The sequence below is a fragment of the Oncorhynchus keta genome, chromosome 14 (assembly GCF_023373465.1).
Source record: "Oncorhynchus keta strain PuntledgeMale-10-30-2019 chromosome 14, Oket_V2, whole genome shotgun sequence".
NCBI classification, from domain to species: Eukaryota; Metazoa; Chordata; class Actinopteri; order Salmoniformes; family Salmonidae; genus Oncorhynchus; species Oncorhynchus keta.
The window spans coordinates 25055371-25076959 of NC_068434.1; the positions used below are offsets into that span (position 1 = coordinate 25055371).

Sequence of the window (21589 nt, forward strand, 5' to 3'; positions counted from 1 at the left end):
TTTTGGTAATGTAGTGTACTTGTACTGTGTCCATGACAGAGCTAGATCTAATGTTAACCTCATTCCAAGGGGAGGGAGGAGGGTTTCTCTTAAGGTTAACATTTATCAAATGGGTCAACACCATGTCTGCTTTAACCATTTTACTTCTAAATAAAAATCACTCCCCCCAAAAAAACAACAGACCACATTAACAAGACTTTGCCCTTCTAAGTCATTGTAGAGCCATTCTCTTTTCTCTTGAAGATGAAGAGAAAAAAATGATCAGGAGAGATTGAGGAGCTACAGTACATAGGAATCTGTGTCATGTCAGAAACCATTTTAAAGCTTGGGTTGTGTTCTCTTTACAGTGTTCATTTGGTTGCCACAGTGGTGGGAGAAGTCATGTAAACGCATGATAAAAGTAATGTGTGTGTGTCTTTCCCGTCTTCCTCTCTCGGTCCCCTCAGCTCCAGTGAGCAGGTGCCCCTGAAACTGATGGCCGGACAATACCTTTCAGAGAAGGCTTGGATCCAAACCAGGACATCTGAAAAATACAGCGATAGTTACAATTATATCAAATGAAATATCATTGGACTACTAAAACTAGTATTACAACTGGTAAAGGGTCTATTGGTAGCAAAACATGGGTTTGAATGTTATAGTATCCTCTATAAAAATAACAATTTCCCTCCAGATGCAGCTTAGTCATTCTAAAATAAATAACAGATAGCTCGCACATTTAAGAAATGAGAACATTTGAGGACAAAATAGGGTCATGGCCTATTTCATGTGATACACAATGACTGTGGTTCAGGCCATAACATCCATTCATTTGACATGAGTTTCAGGGAAACGAGGTGTGAAAGGAGAAAGCCACCTTGTACTCCAGAGTCTGCTTCAACATGTCTTCTTCCTCACCAGTGAAGTTCAGCAACACAGACACTGCTCTGATCAGCTGATAGGCCTAAAATACAGAGAGATTTAGACTTCATCCATGACCATAGACATCAGATACACTCACCAGGAATTGTATTAGGTACACCCATCTAGCACAGTCACTTGTCAGTTGAATCTGGCGCGCCTGGCACCGTCGATCATACCATGCTCAAAGTCCCATTCTAACGTTGAATCGAACAGTAACTGAATGCCTCGACGCCCGTCTGCCTGCTTTATATAGCAAGCCACGGCAACGTGACTCACTGTCTGTAGGAGCGATCCATTTTGGTGAATGGGGTGGTGTACCTAATAAACTGACTGTATACACAGAGTATACCAAACATTAGGAGCACCATCTTAATATTGAGTTGCACCCCCCTTTTCCCTCAGAACAGCCTAAATTCACCAGGGCATGGACTCTACAAGGTGTTGAAAGTGTTCGGGAAACTGTTGAGTGTGAAAAACACAGCAGCATTGCAGTTCTTGACAAACTGGTACACCTGGGAACTACAACCATACCCTGTTCAAAGGCGTAAATATTTTGTCTAGCCCATTCACCCTCTGAATGGCACACATACACAATCCATGTCTCAATTTATTTAACTGGGCAAGTCAGTTAAAAACAAATTCTTATTTACAATGACGACCTACCCCGGCCAAACACGGACGACGCTGGGCCAATTGTGCACCGCCCTATGGGACTCCCAATCACGGCCGGATGTGATACAGCCCGGAATCGAACCAGGGACTGTAGTGACACCTCTTGCACTGAGATGCAGTGCCTTAGCCCGCTGCGCCACTCAAGCATTAAAAATACTTATTTGACCTGTCTCCTCCCCTTCATCTACACAGATTAAAGTGGATTTAACAAGTGACATCAATAAGGAATCATAGCTTTTACCTGGATTTACCTGGAAAAAGCATGTGTTCTTAATGTTTTCTACACTCAGTGTATATGGCCTAGCTGTGTATATGGCCTAGCTGTGTATATGGCCTAGCTGTGTATATGGCCTAGCTGTGTATATGGCCTAGCTGTGTATATGGCCTAGCTGTGTATATGGCCTAGCTGTGTATATGGCCTAGCTGTAACATGGACCAGGTGGACTGCTCTCACCTCAGCCTCTCTGGATGACATGAATTTTAGCACCACGTGTTTGAGGTACTCAAAGTTGATCTCTCGTGAGTCATTGAGATCAGATGTGTTGGTGACAGTGGTGTTTGGGCCCGGGGCCGGACCTAGAGTGAGCTCTGTAAAGATTCTTTCTGGCCTCTCTTGCCTCTCTCCTCTCCCTTCTTGGGCCCTCTCTTTCCCATCGGACTCTGTTTCAGGTTTCAGCTTCTGCACCAGAAACACAGACACAAACCATCAAACAAAACAATATTTTAATGAACTGAATTTTTTTAATTTTATTTAAATATACCCATACTAAGTTATCTAAATGTCTCACCAGCTCCTTCTGCAAGGTCCTCTTTAGCTCTGCTAGTCTCTGCTGCAGCTGCTTAATGGTCTGTAAAGAAACAGTCATCCAATCAATAACAGCACCTAAAACACACAGAAATAATGAAATGGTCCTGCTCTAGCTATTTCAGACAAGCATTAATTATCTGACCATGCCTGTGTGGTGATCATGGTTTCTGGGTCATCCAGTACTGACCTTGTTCTTGTCACTGAGCTGCTGCTCCAGGTCTCGGTTGGCCTTCTGCATGTGGTCCAGGTCATCTACCGTCACAGTCCCATTCTGGTCCAGTTCACACAGCTCTGGAGTGTGCTGCAACGTCAGAGTCTCTACCTCTAGCTCCGATACCTGGGAGGGACACAGACACACACAGAGGCACAGTCAGACAAAGCAGGCAAAGTCAATCAACAACAGACATGCAGACCTAACATGATATGTAATGATAGACTTTGGACTTATGTACGGGTTGTGAGTTAAAAGCTTAATGGCTGTGCTCCCTGTGTGTGTTCTGACCCGTAACTGGCAGGAGTCTAACTGCTCATTCTGGGTTAGGAGCTCCTGCCTCAAGCTGACCAGCTGGCTGTCCTTCTCCTCCTGCCTCTCCTGGGCTGCTGCCTGCAGCCCCTCTGTCTCCTCTTGCAGCTGGGACAGGGAGCTCTGGGCACTCTGCAGCTCTGCAAAACAAATAGTGTGGAAGGGAACATCAGACAAACACTACAACTTCTGAATTCACATAGCATGGGAGATGGAGGAAAAGGGCACATGTGGACAGAGAAAGTGTTTACCATCGCGAAGTGTTTGGAGTTCCTCTTCTTTCCGCTTCAGCTGCTCAGTGACGTGGGCCAGTTCCTGCGATGTTGTTTGAAGTGACGCCATCATCTCTCCTACCTGGAAAAGGAGAGAGTAATATTATCATCTATTTATGAGCACATAATCAACACAAGCTGAATTCATGGCTTTGTAACAGATAATCATACTCGGGCACTATGGGCGTTAAGGAAAATGCATCTGCAATTGTTTCAAACCTCGTTCTAACACAGTGTAAAGAATCCTGTTTGTTATTTCAAAGAGTACAGTAAAAATGTATGCTGTGAGAGTAAGTATGTATCATGCATCTCCAGACCTGTAGTTGGAGCTCCTCCTTCTGTCTCCTGGTGTCCTCCAGAGCCATGGCTATCTCCACACTCACTGTCTGCCTGCTGCTCAGCTCTGACTGGGGACACATATAGGGACATCATTACCCCGTTTGTACAGGCAACAGGACAATTTTTTGGGAGTTGCAATGTAGGAATGCAGTTCTCATAGAAATGGTGTGGCACAGTATGCAAAACATCTGGAGTGACTGAAGAACGCAATTTAATTTGAAAAATATCTTGTTTCTTCAGGAAATCTGTGACTTCCTGTTTTCAACGGACTGCCTAATATAAAGCAGGAAGTGTGTCTGACCCTGGCCTGCTCCAGCCCCTCTGCCTGCCTCCTCAGAGCAACGTCAGCTTTATCCCTCCCCCTCAGCAGAGACGCTCTCTCTTGCTCCAACTCACTCTGGGAAATACAACACAGATGGGTGAGGGAGCGAGAGAGACAGAGCGAGAGAGAGCGGTTGGTGAGGGAGAGAGAAGCAGACAAAGGGATGTTTGAGAAAGAAAAGCAGAAATTAGAATGCATAGGAACACAGTCCAATAACGATAGATAAAAAAATGATGGCCTTGTTTGAGAGTCCAGTTTCATGCCAGCCCTGTAGCAGAGATAAATTACATGGCAACCGATAATGGACAATTATCAATCCACAGAGACCAAAGGATAAACTGATCAAAATCTGCATAGAAATGATCAAATACCAAAGATACAGTTGACTTTAATATTCAGGTTACAAAACTACGCAGCACATTTCACAGTTTTGTGAATAAAAATGTAGAGGATGTGAGAGCTGAGAACTGTAACTCACAATCCTGGCTTGGGCAGAGGTGTGTTCGGTGTCTCTCTCTGTCTGCAGTGCAATGAGCTGCTCCTCCAGCCGGCCTGCCCTCTCCTGGCCCTGTTGCCGCTCTGCAGACACCTGCTGCTGCAGACTGTCCCTCTCCACACTCCACTCTGCCTGCTGGGGGAGGGACCACAGGGGAAAGGGCCGTCTTAACATCACACATTAAAAGCCTACTCAGTCTAAAGAAAATAAATACAACTAAACCGCATTTGCTCCAGCCTCATGTTCAACTTAATCCATGAACATTGATGGTAGAGCATCTTTCCCCGAAATCTGACATTTATTTACCAGTTTGTCTAGATGTGCTTGTTTGTCAGAGATCTGCTGCTCAGTGTTCTTGAGCCTCTCATTGCTCTCCTGCACCTGCTGTTCCAGACCTGCTATCTGAGACAGAGACATGGGGCTGTGTGAGAGACTGAAGGTAGAGAGAGAGCACAGGTCTTAAATGCTTACGTTGTTCTCTCCCACCAGTGTGTACCTGTTCTCTTACCTGTGCATCCGTTCTCTCTCTGTAGTTCTTGGAAGAGTCGTCCTTGTGTCGTAGCAGGGTCTGTAGTTCAGTCACATTGTTGTTGAGTCTGGATATCTGGGGGAGTTGAGATTTTTTATTTCACCTTTATTTAACCAGGTAGGCTAGTTGAGAACAAGTTCTCATTTGCAACTGCGACCTGGCCAAGATAAAGCATAGCAGTGTGAACAGACAACACAGAGTTACACATGGAGTAAACAATTAACAAGTCAATAACACAGTAGAAAAAAAGGGGAGTCTATATACAATGTGTGCAAAAGGCATGAGGAGGTAGGCAAATAATTACAATTTTGCAGATTAACACTGGAGTGATAAATGATCAGATGGTCATGTACAGGTAGAGATATTGGTGTGCAAAAGAGCAGAAAAGTAAATAAATAAAAACAGTGTGGGGATGAGGTAGGTGAAAATGGGTGGGCTATTTACCAATAGACTATGTACAGCTGCAGCGATCGGTTAGCTGCTCAGATAGCTGATGTTTGAAGTTGGTGAGGGAGATGAAAGTCTCCAACTTCAGCGATTTTTGCAATTCGTTCCAGTCACAGGCAGCAGAGTACTGGAACGAAAGGCGGCCAAATGAGGTGTAGGCTTTAGGGATTATCAGTGAGATACACCTGCTGGAGCGCGTGCTACGGATGGGTGTTGCCATCGTGACCAGTGAACTGAGATAAGGCAGAGCTTTACCTAGCATGGACTTATAGATGACCCGGAGCCAGTGGGTCTGGCGACGAATATGTAGCGATGGCCAGCCGACTAGAGCATACAAGTCGCAGTGGTGGGTGCTTTAGTGCTTTAGGTGCTTTAGTGACAAAACGGATGGCACTGTGATAAACTGCATCCAGTTTGCTGAGTAGAGTGTTGGAAGCAATTTTGTAGATGACATCGCCGAAGTCGAGGATCGGTAGGATAGTCAGCTTTACTAGGGTAAGCTTGGCGGCGTGAGTGAAGGAGGCTTTGTTGCGGAATAGAAAGCCGACTTGATTTGATTTTCGATTGGAGATGTTTGATATGAGTCTGGAAGGAGAGTTTGCAGTCTAGCCAGACACATAGGTACTTATAGATGTCCAAAGCATATCATGTGTGCATACATTCTACGGTGGTCCCGGAACCCATCCAGGGTGCTACAGAAGGACCACATAGATGCTTATAGATGTCCACATATTCAAGGTCGGAACCATCCAGGGCGGTGATGCAGGCAGCGGGTGCAGGCAGCGATCGGTTGAAAAGCATGCATTTGGTTTTACTAGCGTTTAAGAGCAGTTGGAGGCCACGGAAGGAGTGTTGTATGGCATTGAAGCTTGTTTGGAGGTTAGATAGCACAGTGTCTAATGACGGGCCGAAAGTATATAGAATGGTGTCGTCTGCGTAGAGGTGGATCAGGGAATCGCCCGCAGCAAGAGCAACATCATTGATATACACAGAGAAAAGAGTCGGCCCGAGAATTGAACCCTGTGGCACCCCCATAGAGACTGCCAGAGGACCGGACAGCATGCCCTCCGATTTGACACACCGAACTCTGTCTGCAAAGTAATTGGTGAACCAGGCAAGGCAGTCATCTGAAAAACGAGGCTACTGAGTCTGCCGATAAGAATATGGTGATTGACAGAGTCGAAAGCCTTGGCAAGGTCGATGAAGACGGCTGCACAGCACTGTCTTTTATCGATGGCGGTTATGATATCGTTTAGTACCTTGAGTGTGGCTGAGGTGCACCCGTGACCGGCTCGGAAACCAGATTGCACAGCGGAGAAGGTACGGTGGGATTCGAGATGGTCAGTGACCTGTTTGTTGACTTGGCTTTCGAAGACCTTAGATAGGCAGGGCAGGATGGATATAGGTCTGTAACAGTTTGGGTCCAGGGTGTCTCCCCCTTTGAAGAGGGGGATGACTGCGGCAGCTTTCCAATCCTTGGGGATCTCAGACGATATGAAAGAGAGGTTGAACAGGCTGGTAATAGGGGTTGCGACAACAGATTGTCAAGCCCAGCTGATTTATACGCGTCCAGGTTTTGCAGCTCTTTCAGAACATCTGCTATCTGGATTTGGGTAAAGGAGAACCTGGAGAGGCTTGGGCGAGGAGCTGCGGGGGGGGCGGAGCTGTTGGCCGAGGTTGGAGTAGCCAGGCGGAAGGCATGGCCAGCCGTTGAGAAATGCTTGTTGAGGTTTTCGATAATCATGGATTTATCGGTGGTGACCGTGTTACCTAGCCTCAGTGCAGTGGGCAGCTGGGAGGAGGTGCTCTTGTTCTCCATGGACTTCACAGTATCCCAGAACAGAAGCTACAGGATGCAAACTTCTGCCTGAAGAAGCTGGCCTTAGCTTTCCTGACTGACTGCGTGTATTGGTTCCTGACTTACCTGAACAGTTGCATATCGCAGGGACTATTCAATGCTATTGCAGTCCGCCACAGGATGTTTTTGTGCTGGTCGAGGGCAGTCAGGTCTGGAGTGAACCAAGGGCTGTATCTGTTCTTAGTTCTGCATTTTTTGAACGGAGCATGCTTATCTAAAATGGTGAGGAAGTTACTTTTAAAGAATGACCAGGCATCCTCAACTGACGGGATGAGGTCAATGTCCTTCCAGGATACCCGGGCCAGGTCGATTAGAAAGGCCTGCTCACAGAAGTGTTTTAGGGAGCGTTTGACAGTGATGAGGGGTGGTCGTTTGACTGCGGCTCCGTAGCGTATACAGGCAATGAGGCCGTGATCGCTGAGATCCTGGTTGAAGACAGCGGAGGTGTATTTGGAGGGCCAGTTGGTCAGGATGACGTCTATGAGGGTGCCCTTGCTTACAGAGTTGGGGTTGTACCTGGTGGGTTCCTTGATGATTTGTGTGAGATTGAGGGCATCTAGCTTAGATTGTAGGACTGCCGGGGTGTTAAGCATATCCCAGTTTAGGTCACCTAACAGAACAAAATCTAGCTAGATGGGGGGCGATCAATTCACAAATGGTGTCCAGGGCACAGCTGGGAGCTGAGGGGGGTCGGTAGCAGGCGGCAACAGTGAGAGACTTATTTCTGGAGAGAGTTATTTTCAAAATTAGTAGTTCGAACTGTTTGGGTATGGACCTGGAAAGTATGACATTACTTTGCAGGCTATCTCTGCAGTAGACTGCAACTCCTCCCCCTTTAGCAGTTCTATCTTGACGGAAGATGTTATAGTTGGGTATGGAAATCTCTGAATTTTTGGTGGCCTTCCTGAGCCAGGATTCAGACACGGCAAGGACATCAGGGTTAGCAGAGTGTGCTAAAGCAGTGAGTAAAACAAACTTAGGGAGGAGGCTTCTGATGTTGACATGCATGAAACCAAGGCTTTTTCGATCACAGAAGTCAACAAATGAGGGTGCCTGGGGACATGCAGGGCCTGGGTTTACCTCAACATCACCCGCGGAACAGAGAAGGAGTAGTAGGAGGGTGCGGCTAAAGGCTATCAAAACTGGTCGCCTAGAGCGTTGGGGACAGAGAATAAGAGGAGCAGGTTTCTGGGCATGGTAGAATATATTCAGGGCATAATGCGCAGACAGGGGTATGGTGGGGTGCGGGTACAGCGGAGGTAAGCCCAGGCACTGGGTGATGATGAGAGAGGTTGTATCTCTGGACATGCTGGTTGTAATGGGTGAGGTCACCGCATGTGTGGGAGGTGGGACAAAGGAGGTATCAGGGGTATAAAGAGTGGAACTAGGGGCTCCATTGTGAACTAAAACAATGATAAATAACCTGAGCAACAGTATACAAGGCATATTGACATTTGAGAGAGACATACAGCGAGGCATAAAGTAATCACAGGAGTTGAATTGGGAAAGCTAGCTAAAACAGTAGGTGAGACAACAGCTAATTAGCTAGTACAACAACAGCAGGTAAAATGGCGTTGACTAGGCAACGGGGCCGACAGATAAAACAAACAAGCAGAATGGAGTACCGTGATTAATGGACAGTCCAGCGTGCATCAGCTATGTAGCCAAGTGATCAGTGTCCAGGGGGCAGTGGTGGATGGGGCAGGGAAGCTGGACTGGCGAGTGTTATCCAGGTTAAAAAACTAACATTGACTAAATAGCTTGTAGCTAGTTAGCTGGTTAGCTTCTGGAGGTTCTTGAGTGTGTTCTAAAAATTTAAAAATAATAGCGATTCCGTATCACATTGGGTGAGGCAGGTTTCCGGAAGGTATAAACAAATTAAAAATCGGAAAGAGATAGAAAGTACATATGGGTCCAGTGAGTGTTTGGGACGCGGCGATTCAGACAGTAAGCAGGCCTGTGTTAACAAGCTAACAGTTAGCAGGCCGGGGTAAACAAGGTAGCAGTTAGCGGACCAGGGCTAAACAAGCTAGCAGTTAGCAGGCCGAATTAGCAAGCAAGGAGATAGCAAGGGCAAGAGAGTTAGCCTTTGGGGGACGTCGCGATGGGGTGAGTCTGTTTATTCCTCTTCATGCGGTGACATCGATAGACCGGTCGTGGGCCCGGGTATTGTAGCCCAGGAGTATGCTACGGTGGTAAGCACAGGTGCTCTGGCCGGGCTAGCTTCAAGCTAAGTGGGTGGAAACGCTAGCCAGGAGTAATCATCCGGGGTTGCGGTTTAGCTAGATAGCTAGTTGTGAAGATCCAGCTGAAAAATGTTACGTTTGCGGTGGGAATCCGGGGATAAAAAATAAATAGGTCCGTTATGCTTTGGTTAGCGTTGCGTTGTTCGAACTGGCGAGAGCTTTCCGAGCTAAAGGTTAGCTGATGACCGGTTAGCTGAAGACCGCTAGCATAGCTGGTGGTTAGCTGGCTAGCTTCAGTTGAGGGGTTCCGGTTCCGAAGTAAATATAAATATTTTAGGAAAAAGTAGCTACATTGGGTGAGGCGGGTTGCAGGAGAGTATTTGGAAGCTTAGGCTTAACAAAATGTTTTTAAAGATATGGGAAGAAAAATATGTAAAGACGAAAAAACGATATATACAAGGGACACGATACGACAGGACGACTTACTGCTACGCCATCTTGGAAACCAGATACAATATGCTTAACAGATGAGTTCATACAGTTTTTCATGTATTACTGTTACCTAATAGAGCATCTAAGCCAGTGGCATGTGAAGAAGTATATCATGCTGATGAAGAGGTAGAGAGAGGACTGTTTACCTGAGTCTCCAAAGAGCTAACCGTGTCAGCATGGTTGGTGCGTGCCTCCAGCAGCTCAACTCTCGTGTCCTCCAGCCTCTGCTCCAGAGTGGACTTCTACACATCAGGAAAAAGGAGCTAAGAAATGAATCACCATTCTCTGTGGTATTTTCTCTAAACTAATTCCACTGGAGTCCCTCTGTCTTTAGGATTAGCTGACTGTTTAAGTTACCTCTTTGAGAAGCTCCTGGAGGAGCTCGTCTTCACTCAGGTTACCAAACAGACGTCTCTCCAGAGAGGAGATCTTCTCCTGCAGGTCCAGCAGCACACGCTCCTTGTCCTCATCAGTCACTGCAGCCTGGGGACCACAGCAAGGATAGAGAGGATTGGGTCAATACACAGCATACTGTACCTCCCTCCACAGGGCAGGGTGAGGAGAACGAATAGGGGGTAGATATAGGTAGCTACATGGTGGTCTGGTCTTACTTTGTGTTGCTGCAGCTTCAGGGCATTGTTCTCCATTTGTAACGTACGGAGAGACTTCTCTACAGCTGCTGCCGCGCTCCGTGACTGAGAACATACACAATTAGATCACTAAATCTGAAATATTTTATAAAATATTATCACATTTAGTTAACCATATTCATATGCTGTCATTACAAATCTGTACAATTTCAATACAGTGAAAGGATTTTGGTAAAGAATTTCTCTCTGGGTTATAGGGCTCACCTTCTGGAAGTCTTCAGACACCTGTTGGATGACCTTCTGCAGGTTCTGGCCTCTGCCCTCCAGCTCAGTAATCTTCTTCTCAGCCTCCTCCCTGACCTCCAGCAACTCCTCTCTAAAGGAGACCACACACACCCTGTACTGTTAGACAACCACCAAAACCACAGACAACCCAGAAGAAAACAGGCAGACTTCATCAAAATAATTGGCATACTAACTCTCCCTTATAGAAAAGAGCTGAGGGGGGCAAGCTCTACAATGAGTAAGGTCATTACTTTCAGTCATCAAGACTAGCATCTCTGCAACTACTGAATTCATGGCATTATCAAGGCAATCTCTGTGTCCTGTCCTTACCTCTCCATCTCCTGCTCCGTGTTGAGCCTGCAACTTTCCTGATGCTCCTCTCCCAGAACCCGCAGCTGCTCCTGGGCTTCGGCCAGACCCTTCTTGGCCATCTGCAGCTCGGCACCCTTCTGCTGGAGCACTCGCTCCTGCTGGACCAGCTGCTCCTCCTTACTCAGTAACTACCATAACAGAATCAACCACAGAAAGGACTTCACTATAACAAATGTTGAAATACAATTATTGTCTAGAGTAATAGGAAGACTTGTGATGGATCATTACTGACACAGCTACAGCTTGAATCAGAACAGGCAGACAGATAAAGCACAAACTGACAAGTCTACGTTTGACTTTCCTCATACACGCAATGTGGTGGGTGGGTTAGAGTTAGACAGTGGGACCTTGTTGTCAGTAGTGTGTACCATGTGTTTGACTTTGGCGAGCTCCTGCTGCTGGAAGCCCTCCAGCTCGTCCAGGTCATCCCTCTTCTGGAACAGAGTAAGGCTCTGCTCCATCATCTCATCTAGCCTCACAGACAGAGACGCTTTCTCCTGAGGAACAGACAGGATGACCCCCAGTTAGATCTCTCATCTACACATGCAAAGACTGACTGGCTAAATGAGAACCTATAACTTTTGTTAGATGTTAGGATGCAGTTTAAATGTTAGCGTACCTGCTCCAGCGTACATATCCTTTCCATCCATTCCTACAGATAAAGACAGGAATTAATTAATTAAAGTATAAACACACACAAATTAATGCCTTGTGGTGCAAAGGATATGATGCTCACCTGATCCTTCTTGTCCAGTGCCAAAGCCATGCCTTCAGCCATTTTAGCTCTATTGGCCTGGTGAGTCTCATTCTGGTCCTGCAGTTTCCTCATGGAGGCTGGATAGTGAAACAGACAGACAGACAGACAGACAGACAGACAGACAGACAGACAGACAGACAGACAGACAGACAGACAGACAGACAGACAGACAGACAGACAGACAGACAGACAGACAGACAGACAGACAGACAGACAGACAGACAGACAGACAGACAGACAGACAGACAGACAGACAGACAGACAGACAGACAGACAGACAGACAGACAGACAGACAGACAGACAGACAGACAGACAGACAGACAGACAGACAGACAGACAGACAGACAGACAGACAGACAGACAGACAGACAGACAGACAGACAGACAGACAGACAGACAGACAGACAGACAGACAGACAGACAGACAGACAGACAGACAGACAGACAGACAGACAGACAGACAGACAGACAGACAGACAGACAGACAGACAGACAGACAGACAGACAGACAGACAGACAGACAGACAGACAGAGACAGACAGACAGACAGACAGACAGACAGACAGACAGACAGACAGACAGACAGACAGACAGACAGACAGACAGACAGACAGACAGACAGACAGACAGACAGACAGACAGACAGACAGACAGACAGACAGACAGACAGACAGACAGACAGACAGACAGGACAGACAGGACAGACAGGACAGACAGGACAGACAGGACAGACAGGACAGACAGGACAGACAGGACAGACAGGACAGACAGGACAGAAAGAGGATGAACACAACAGGCTAGCCAAAGATGGCTCGGTTCAAACAGATAGTTATGGAATTGTCAGTGGTTAGTAGCTACTAGCTGTGAAAGGGTGGTAAAATTGACCATAGAATGTGTCCAGTATGCCAAACTAAGTGTTCCCCAGAAGCAAAGGCAAGCTGTGCATCTAAGCATGGCCAACAGAGACATCCCACATGGACTTACACAGAGTATACAAAACATTAAGAACACGTGCTCTTTTCATGACAGACTGACCAGGTGAAAGCTATGATCCCTTACTGATGTCACTAGTTAAATCCACTTCAAATCAGTAAAGATGAAGGGGATGAGACAGGTTAAAGACAGATTTTTAAGGCTTGAGATAATTGGAGACATGGATTGTGTATGCGTGTCATTTAGAGGGTGGATGGACAAGACAAAAGATTTAAGTGCCTTTGAATGGGATATGGTAGTTGGTGCCAGGCGCACCGGTTTGTGTCAAGAACTGTAACGCTGCTGAGTGCCACAAACATTTCTAAACAATTCTATATGAACAAGCATGTAAGTCCTTGGTTTCGTCAATTTATTTGTTTATATGGAAATCTATAGAAGTGACAGCATGATTCCCCTCCGCGAGCAACTGATGGTGCTTAGGGTGACCATTACCCCATCCAGCAGACAAACAAATGAGACAGAAAGGAAGCAAAACGGGAGGAGAATAAAGGTACGTACAATCCTGATGTTTTTCTAATGCAATTTCAAGCTTGTCCTTGGTCTTCTGCATAAGTCGGAGCTGCTCAGCGTAGTCTATTGGCAGGAGGTGGGGTGATGGGATACCAACATCACAGAAACACACAAGTACACACACACCCAGGAAAGGGGGATAGGTGGATTAGGGTAAAGGGACAGGGAGGAGGAGGAATAAAATAAATGAAGAGAGGCATACAAAAGGAAAGAAAACAATGATTTTCTTAGATGAGAAATCCATCCTGGTTAAGACGCTGCATGAGGACGTGCAACTTTTAACCTCTTCTAAGGGGTCACACACACACACACACACACACCACATCTGAGGGAGGAGTAGCTATCACACTAATCTGGGAGAGAAGACACACAGAACCCCCAAAGGTAGACTAAAAGCCATGGCATTTGCTCTTAACGTTCAGCGAATGGGAATGTGGTAAAGAATAAAGAAATTGTAAGAGTTACCCCCATCATACCTTATGAGGGTCAGTGTTGAGAACAAAAACCTTGGAGGTCTGAAACCAGACATCACCCGTGGGTTATGTGACCTTTGACCTGAGTGAACTGCTCTGGGTAGCAGTTGTTTCTAAGTACATTAGACACAGATCTAGAATCAGCTTATCCACCACCAAACCTAACCTTAACTATTGAATGGGGAAATGCAAAACTAATCTTAGATGGCCACCTCATCCTACTCTGTTTATACTGGCTCAATACAGACATGTCTTACCTGATAGTTTGGCCTCCAGCTTGCGAATCTGATCATTCCTTCTGAGGATCTGGGAGGAGAGGTCGTCTCTGGAGCTACTGCCATCAGAGGCCTGGAATTCAACACAAACACACAGAACAGAGGGATCCTCATCAGCACAGCAACTCAGCAGGTCACACTGGAGCTTCCATAGTAATGGGTCAGCAGGTACTAGAACCATCTACGTTGTGGGTTGTAGAGTCTATTAAATATCACACTGAGAAGATCAACACGGACTATACCAAACATTAGGAGCACATTCCTAATATTGAGTTGTCTCCCCTCCCTTTTGCCCTCAAAACAGACTAATTTCGTCAGGGCATGGACTCTACAAGGTGTCGAAAGTGTTCCACAGGCATGCTGGCCCTTGTTGACTCCAATGCGCCGCACAGTTGGCTGGATGTCCTTTGCGAGGTGGACTATTCTTGATCCACATGGGAAACCGTTGAGCGTGAAAAACCCAGCAGCATTGCAGTTCAACACAAACTGGTGTGCCTGGAACCTAAACTCAGCAAAAAAAGAAACGTCTCCTTTTCAGGGCCCTGTCTTTCAAAAGATAATTTGTAAAAATCCAAATAACTTCACAGATCTTCATTGTAGAGGGTTTAAACACTGTTTCCCATGCTTGTTAAATTAACCATAAACAATTGATGAACATGCACCTGTGGAACGGTCATTAAGACACTAACAGCTTACAGATGGTAGGCAATTAAGGTCACAGTTATGAAAACTTAGGACACTAAAGAGACCTTTCTACTGACTCTGAAAAACACCCAAAGAAAGATGCCCAGGGTCCCTGCTCATCTTTGTGAAAGTGCCTTAGGCATGCTGCAAGGAGGCATGAAGACTGCATATGTGGCCAGGGCAATAAATTGCTATGTCCGTTCTGTGAGACGCCTAAGACAGCTCTACATGGAGACAGGATGGACAGCTGATCGTCCTCGCAGTGGCAGACCACGTGTAACAACACCTGCACAGGATCGGTACATCCGAACATCACACCTGCGGGACAGGTACAGGATGGCAACAACAACTGCCAGAGTTACACCAGGAACGCACAATCCCTCCATCAGTGCTCAGACTCTCCGCAATAGGCTGAGAGAGGCTTGACTGAGGGCTTGTAGGCCTGTTGTAAAGCAGGTCCTCACCAGACATCACCAGCAACAATGTCACCTATTGGCACAAACCCACCGTCGCTGGACCAAACAGTGCTATTACTATACAAAAAGTGCTATTCACTGACGAGTCACGGTTTTGTCTCACCAGGGGTGATGGTCGGATTTGCGTTTATCGTCAAAGGAATGAGCATTGCACCGAGGCCTGTACTCTGGAGCGGGATCAATTTGGAGGTGGAGGGTCTGTCATGGTCTGGGGCGGTGTGTCCCAGCATCATCGGACTGAGCTTGTTGTCATTGCAGGCAATCTCAACGCTGTGCGTTACAGGGAAGACATCCTCCTCCCTCATGCGGTACCCTTCCTGCAGTCTCATCCTGACTTGATCTTCCAGCATGACAATGATTTCCTGCAATATTGCAATTTTGGCCTTTCTAGGGAGTTTTTCCTAGCCACCGTGCTTCTACACCTGCATTGCTTGCTGTTTGGGGTTTTAGGCTGGGTTTCTGTACAGCACTTTGAGATATCAGCTGATGTACGAAGGGCCATATAAATACATTTGATTTGATTTGATTTGAATACAGGAATGTCAGTGTTCTGCCATGGCCAGCGAAGAGCCCGGATCTCAATCCCATTGAGAACGTCTGGGACCTGTTGGATCGGAGGGTGAGGGCTAGGGCCATTCCCCCCAGAAATGTTCTGGAACTTGCAGGTGCCTTGGTGGAAGAGTGGGGTAACATCGCACAGCGAGAACTGGCAAATCTGGTGCAGTCCGTGAGGAGGAGATGCACTGCAGTACTTAATGCAGCTGGTGGCCACACCAGACACTGACTGTTACTTTTGATTTTGACCCCCCCCCTTTGTTCAGGGACACATTATTCCATTTCTGTTCGTCACATGTCTGTGGAACTTGTTCAGTTTATGTCTCAGTTGTTGAATCTTATATTCATACAAATATTTACACATGTTAAGTTTGCTGAAAATAAACACAGTTGACAGTGAGAGGATGTTTCTTTTTTTGCTGAGTTTACTACCCCATTCAAAGGCACTTACATTTATTGTCTTGCCCATTCACCCTCTGAATAGCACACATACACAATCCATGTCTCATTTGTCTCAAGGCTTAAAAATCATTATTTAACCTATATCCTCCCCTTCATCTACACTGATTGATGTGGATTTAAGAGGTGACATCAATAAGGGATAATAGCTTTCACCTAGTCAGTCTATGACATGGAAAGACAAGGTGTTCTTATTGTTTAGTATACTCAGTGTATTTACAATAAGATGTACTTTATTGTCCAAGGGGAAATTTGACTTGGACAATTAAAGAGTGCTGCTGCTTCCATATAAATACATCAATTGACACAACATACATAGAATAGCACCCCATCATACACCCCTTCCCACCCACACAAAAGTGAATTGTTCATGCCAGCCAAGGCTGTGACTAGGTGACATGATGTAAGGCCTACAGGCCAGGCTCCAGTCCATTTTTGCTATAACAACAACATGTCATATCATCAGTACCTAACTCATGGCTACGAGTGGGTTTACTTTAGCTTGATGTCATCCTGATTCTACTACAAATTTGACAAGGGATAGTCTACCAGGTGGTTTGACCTTCTGGCCAGTCAATGACTTAAATACACATCAGCCCCAGAAGACTGGATCTGGGTAACCCTGTAAGATGAGCCACTTTATTCATAATTGTAGCTGTGGGGAAGTGTAAAATTACCACTGAACTGAGTAACACTTATGATGCATTTCCAAGAACATCGACAAAAAAATATTTCCCAGCGCCTAATACATGATCTTCTGAATATAAATGATATGTTTAACAGTGCAATGTGGTATAACACCATCACAATTATTACTGATTAGCCTAATGAAAATGTAACCTGAATTGTCTCAACATATAGTATGTTAAGCTACCTTCTCCAAAAGAGAAAATAAACATTGTGTGTGTCATCAAGTGAACAGAGCATTGCAGAGCTGACAACCGAGCATGGCTTCAGGTTACACAGGTTTGCGCCTACAATTTTCGAATTCATGTCATCATTTACAAAAGAGCGGTCGTAGGGGAACTCGTTTATTTACACTAAGCCGTGGCATCCACTGGCTTCTGGATGCCTATCTCCAGACACACCCAACCATATAACAAAAAGCTAGCTGACTCACAGACCCAACTCATAATCCAAAAGGCAATGTCATCAAAATATAGGCAGGGCTACTCGTTAATAAAGGACAATTACACCAAACTTAAAAATGCAGCAAATTACTTTACTGCTCTTTCCCTGGCTCCACATAATGTAAGTCTTGTACATTAGGCCTACAATTTTGCTGAAATTCATAAAGCCATTATTAGACATTGATCTCATAAAACTCAGGGCTATTGACATCACGGTACAGGGGATATCTGATATGCTCCATGTATATGGTAGTGACTTACAGCATCATGACAGTCCCAGGGGCTCCATTACATAGGAGAGAGCCACTGAAATGCTCTTACCAGGCCACAGAGAGAAACACTAATGGAGGGCCTGGGCCATTACTGTCTGGGAGGGGCCTCAGAATCTCTCTAAACACTGAGAAAACTGTAATATAATAATACAATAGCCTATGGTGAATTGAAAGAGTGTACAGGATAAAAATGATCATTGTGTTTCATAAGTGCAAAGTTAAAGCCAATGAAAATTAGAGGCCAAAAGTAATAATTTAAAAGAAACCTCCCTTATCTTCCATGATGCCTCCTTTATAGAATAGCTCTGGAAAACTTCTTAAGCGAACAGAATCGTGTGTGATTGTGTTTCGTGTCATGTGACCAACTACTCTTGGTGGGTTCAAAAGATGACTGGCATGGACAGAGTGACAGTGAGGTAACAAAACTGGTACTTACAAAATCATCCCCTGAGTCTGCCCCCACTGACGTAATGGACTCTTTGCTATAGGACCGAGGCATGCGGACTCCGGTCCGGGGGGCTGTGGCTGCCTCCTCAGCAATCTTCTTTTTCAGTTTGGCAAACATCTCCACCTTGCCTTAGTGTTTCTTTACACAAGTGTACTGCCTGCTACTCTCCCAAAAAGCTTCACAATGCAAGTCCTCTGTCACACAGGCTGTGGTCCTTCAAGGTCCCTTGCTTTGGTCACAGAACAGCTGTATTCCAGTGTAGCCTCCTCTCACAGGCAAGGGAACTGTCATTGTCTTTCCTCTTTCAATCTGAAACAGACAACAGAGAGAGTGTCACAGTAATCAGCATGAAGACAATTAATATTAGAGATGTGGAATGAGGATATAGTGAGTGATGCATGTTTCCTGGTAGTTGGAAAAACTTGGTTGCAGATAGTCCTTTTATGCCGCTCTTATGATTTGTCATGTCGCCAGATCAGTTGACAGATACGTGACAGCAGGTTTAACTAGTAAGTTTGCTAAAAGAGACATCTAAAAGAGGCTAATGATATTTTAGCTGGATGACAAGATGAGAGACGATGTAGCTAGCTATGGCAGCTAGCTACTCACAGTGTTGGCAATGCCTGCTCGCCTCAAGTTAGCTACGGTTAGCAGTTTGCCAACTAGATAGCTAACTGAATAGTTCATTATCATTCTGTAAATATTTCAACATTTCGAGATTTAAGAAATCCGTCAGTCCCCGTTTAGTTAACGACTTGATCATGAAAAGACAGATGGTTTCAACAATGAAGATGGCTAGCTAGTATAGCTGACGCTGTTATGGTTACTGTTATCCTCTAGCTAACAGTAGCTAGCTAATCAATGGAATCTCTTACCGTATGAACTTCGAGAAAGTAAAAAAATCCAAGTGAAGTCCATTGCGTTAAACGTATTCTCTGCAACGAATATAAACTCTAGCGTTTCCCAATGTAATAACTCTACAAATATACTGCTTTACGACAAATGTATTTCTATGTCAGGACTGTATTTTACTAGGCTAGCTCGCTAACATCAATACGTAAACTGCTACTACACTCACTGTGCTGACGTTTCATATGGGTCCATGTTCATTTGACATATCCGGAGAGAGAGAGAGAGAGAGAGAGAGAGAGAGAGAGAGAGAGAGAGAGAGAGTGCCCAATGTATGACCATATTAGAGAGACATATTTCCCCCAGATCACACAGATCCACAAAGAATTCGAAAACATATCCAATTTTGAAAAACTCCCATACCTACTGGGTGAAATTCCACAGTGTGCCATCACAGCAGCAAGATTTGTGACCTGTTGCCACGAGAAAAGGGCAACCAGTGAAGAACAAACACCATTGTAAATACAACCCATATTTATGCTTATTTATTTTATCTTGTGTCCTTTAATTATTTGTACATTGTGTATGTATGTATATATGTGTATATATATATATATATATATATATATATATATATATATATATATATATATATATATGTATATGTGTATGTGTGTATATATATATGTGTATATATATATATATATATATATATATATATATATATAATATGACATTTGTAATGTCTTTACTGTTTTGAAACTGTTGTATGTGTAATGTTTACTGTTAATTTTTGTTGTTTTTCACTTTATATATTCACTTTGTATGTTGTCTACCTCACTTGCTTTGGCAATGTTAACACATGTTTCCCATGCCAATAAAGCCCTTGAATTGAATTGAATTGAGAGAGAGAGAGAGAGAGAGAGAGAGAGAGAGAGAGAGAGAGAGAGAGAGAGAGAGAGAGAGAGAGAGAGAGAGAGAGAGAGAGTTTGTGGGATTTATCCTGCCACCTACTGTACTGGAGTGTGGACCAGAGACAGGGAGAGAGTAAATCCTACCTGCCAGCCCCCTTTCTCTTATTTAGACTGCATCTTAAAGCGAGGTGTGAAAAATATTCACTCTACTTCATGTCAGTCAACTAAAACAGGGCGACGGACACTGAGTGGATTACTCCTGTGTGTGTATAAAATGGTGCAGACAGATATGGCAGCTCTGCTCCTAGTTCCTAAGCAACTTCGCAGGTTTTTTGTTGTTGTGTGTGTTATTTCTTACATTATTACTCCAGAGTGCTTTTTGTGTTATTACATTCAGCCGGAAATTTTTGTTGGGATATCAGCGTGGCGGTAACTCACCAGCATTACGAGCAGGAATACGACTTTCCCGAATGATATCCTATGTTCGTACCCTCCAGGGCAATTGAACTTATTCCAGAGGCTACTCCAAAACCGCCAGTGTAGAAGAGGTATTCGGAGTGGATTTATAGTACGGTAGAACTTCACTACCGAAGTTCTACCATCACATTGACTGTTGTACTTGCTCTGGTCAACTTTTCGAAATGCCTAAAAGGCCCTCCCCCGCCCTCCATTTGGAAAATCTGATCACAAATCCATTTTGCTCCTCCCTTCATATAGGTATAAACTCAAACAAGAAGTATCCATGCTAAGGTCTATTCAACGCTGGTCTGACCAATCGGAATCCATGCTTCAAGATTGTTTTGATCACGCAGACTGGGATATGTTCCAGGAATAACATTGACGAATACACGGATATGGTGACTGAGTTTATCCAGAAGTGTAAAGGAGATGTTGTACCCATTGTGACTATTAAAACCTACCCAAACCAGAAACCGTGGATAGATGACAGCATTCGCGCAAAACTGAAAACACAAACCCCCACATTTACCAATGACAAGGTGACTGGGAATATGGCCAAATGCAAACAGTGTAGTTAATCCCTCTGTAAGGGAATCAAACAGGCAAAATGTCAGTTCAGAGACAAAGTTGAGTTACAATTCAACGGCTCAGAAACTAGACGTATGTGGCAGGTTCTACAGACAATCAAGGACAGCAAAGGGAAAACCAGCCACATCGCGGACACCAACGTCTTGCTTCCGTCTTGCTAAACACCTTCTTCGCCCGCTTTGAGGATAACACAGTGCCACCGACGTGGCCCGCTACCAAGGACTGTGGGCTCTCCTTCTCCGTGGCCGACGTGAGTAAGACATTTAAAAGTGTTAACCCTGGCAAGGCTGCCGGCCCAGACGGCATCCCTAGTCACATCCTCAGAGCATGCCAAGACCAGCTGGCTGGAGTGTTTACGGACATATTCAATCTCTCCCTATCCCAGTCTGCTGTCCCCACTTGCTTCAAGATGTCCACCATTGTTCCTGTATCCAAGAAAGCAAAGGTAACTGAACTAAATGACTATCACCCAGTAGTACTCACTTCTGTCATCATGAAGTGCTTTAAGAGGCTCTATCTTACCTGACATGCTAGACCCTCTTCAATCTACTTACCACCCCAATAGATCCACAGATGATGCAATTGCCATCACACTGCACACTGCCCTGTCCCATCTTGAAAAGAGGAATCAATATGTAAGAATGCTGTTTAT

General features: G+C 45.1%; 1 protein-coding gene across 8 annotated transcripts; it reads right to left on the reverse strand.

Moving 5' to 3' along the window:
• Positions 1-125: 125 nt before the first annotated feature.
• On the reverse strand, positions 126-20722 carry LOC118393047 (golgin subfamily A member 1-like). 8 transcript variants are annotated; one of them, XM_035785252.2, is made up of 25 exons: positions 19206-19268; positions 19003-19062; positions 18116-18436; positions 14086-14176; positions 13344-13418; positions 11831-11928; positions 11714-11746; positions 11463-11591; positions 11053-11222; positions 10702-10813; positions 10459-10542; positions 10205-10330; positions 9994-10089; positions 4844-4939; positions 4642-4737; positions 4318-4470; positions 3819-3914; positions 3496-3585; positions 3158-3260; positions 2886-3046; positions 2571-2720; positions 2364-2423; positions 2030-2254; positions 857-943; positions 126-523 (listed from the first exon to the last, which is right to left on the reverse strand). In XM_035785252.2, the coding sequence occupies exons 3-25, from the start codon at positions 18242-18244 to the stop codon at positions 443-445; spliced, it is 2541 nt and encodes an 846-aa protein (XP_035641145.1). In that variant the 5' UTR covers positions 18245-18436; positions 19003-19062; positions 19206-19268; the 3' UTR covers positions 126-442. The 8 variants fall into 8 exon arrangements, 7 of the variants coding, with proteins under 7 accessions (XP_035641145.1, XP_035641146.1, XP_035641147.1 ...); XR_004827487.1 differs by lacking the exon at positions 19206-19268 and having other exon boundaries at positions 2193-2254; positions 19003-19199; XM_035785253.2 differs by lacking the exons at positions 19003-19062; positions 19206-19268 and adding an exon at positions 20329-20722.
• Positions 20723-21589: the final 867 nt, after the last annotated feature.

Excerpts from the sequence above, each read along its gene's own strand:
- LOC118393047 (XM_035785253.2), bottom strand. The coding sequence starts at position 18,244 with ATGTTTGCCAAACTGAAAAAGAAGATTGCTGAGGAGGCAGCCACAGCC. Across the intron at positions 4,471-4,641 it reads AAGCACATCTAGACAAACTG|CAGGCAGAGTGGAGTGTGGA; the intron begins GTAAATAAATGT and ends TCCCTCCCCCAG. Across the intron at positions 2,721-2,885 it reads TAGACTCCTGCCAGTTACGG|GTATCGGAGCTAGAGGTAGA; the intron begins GTCAGAACACAC and ends TGTCCCTCCCAG.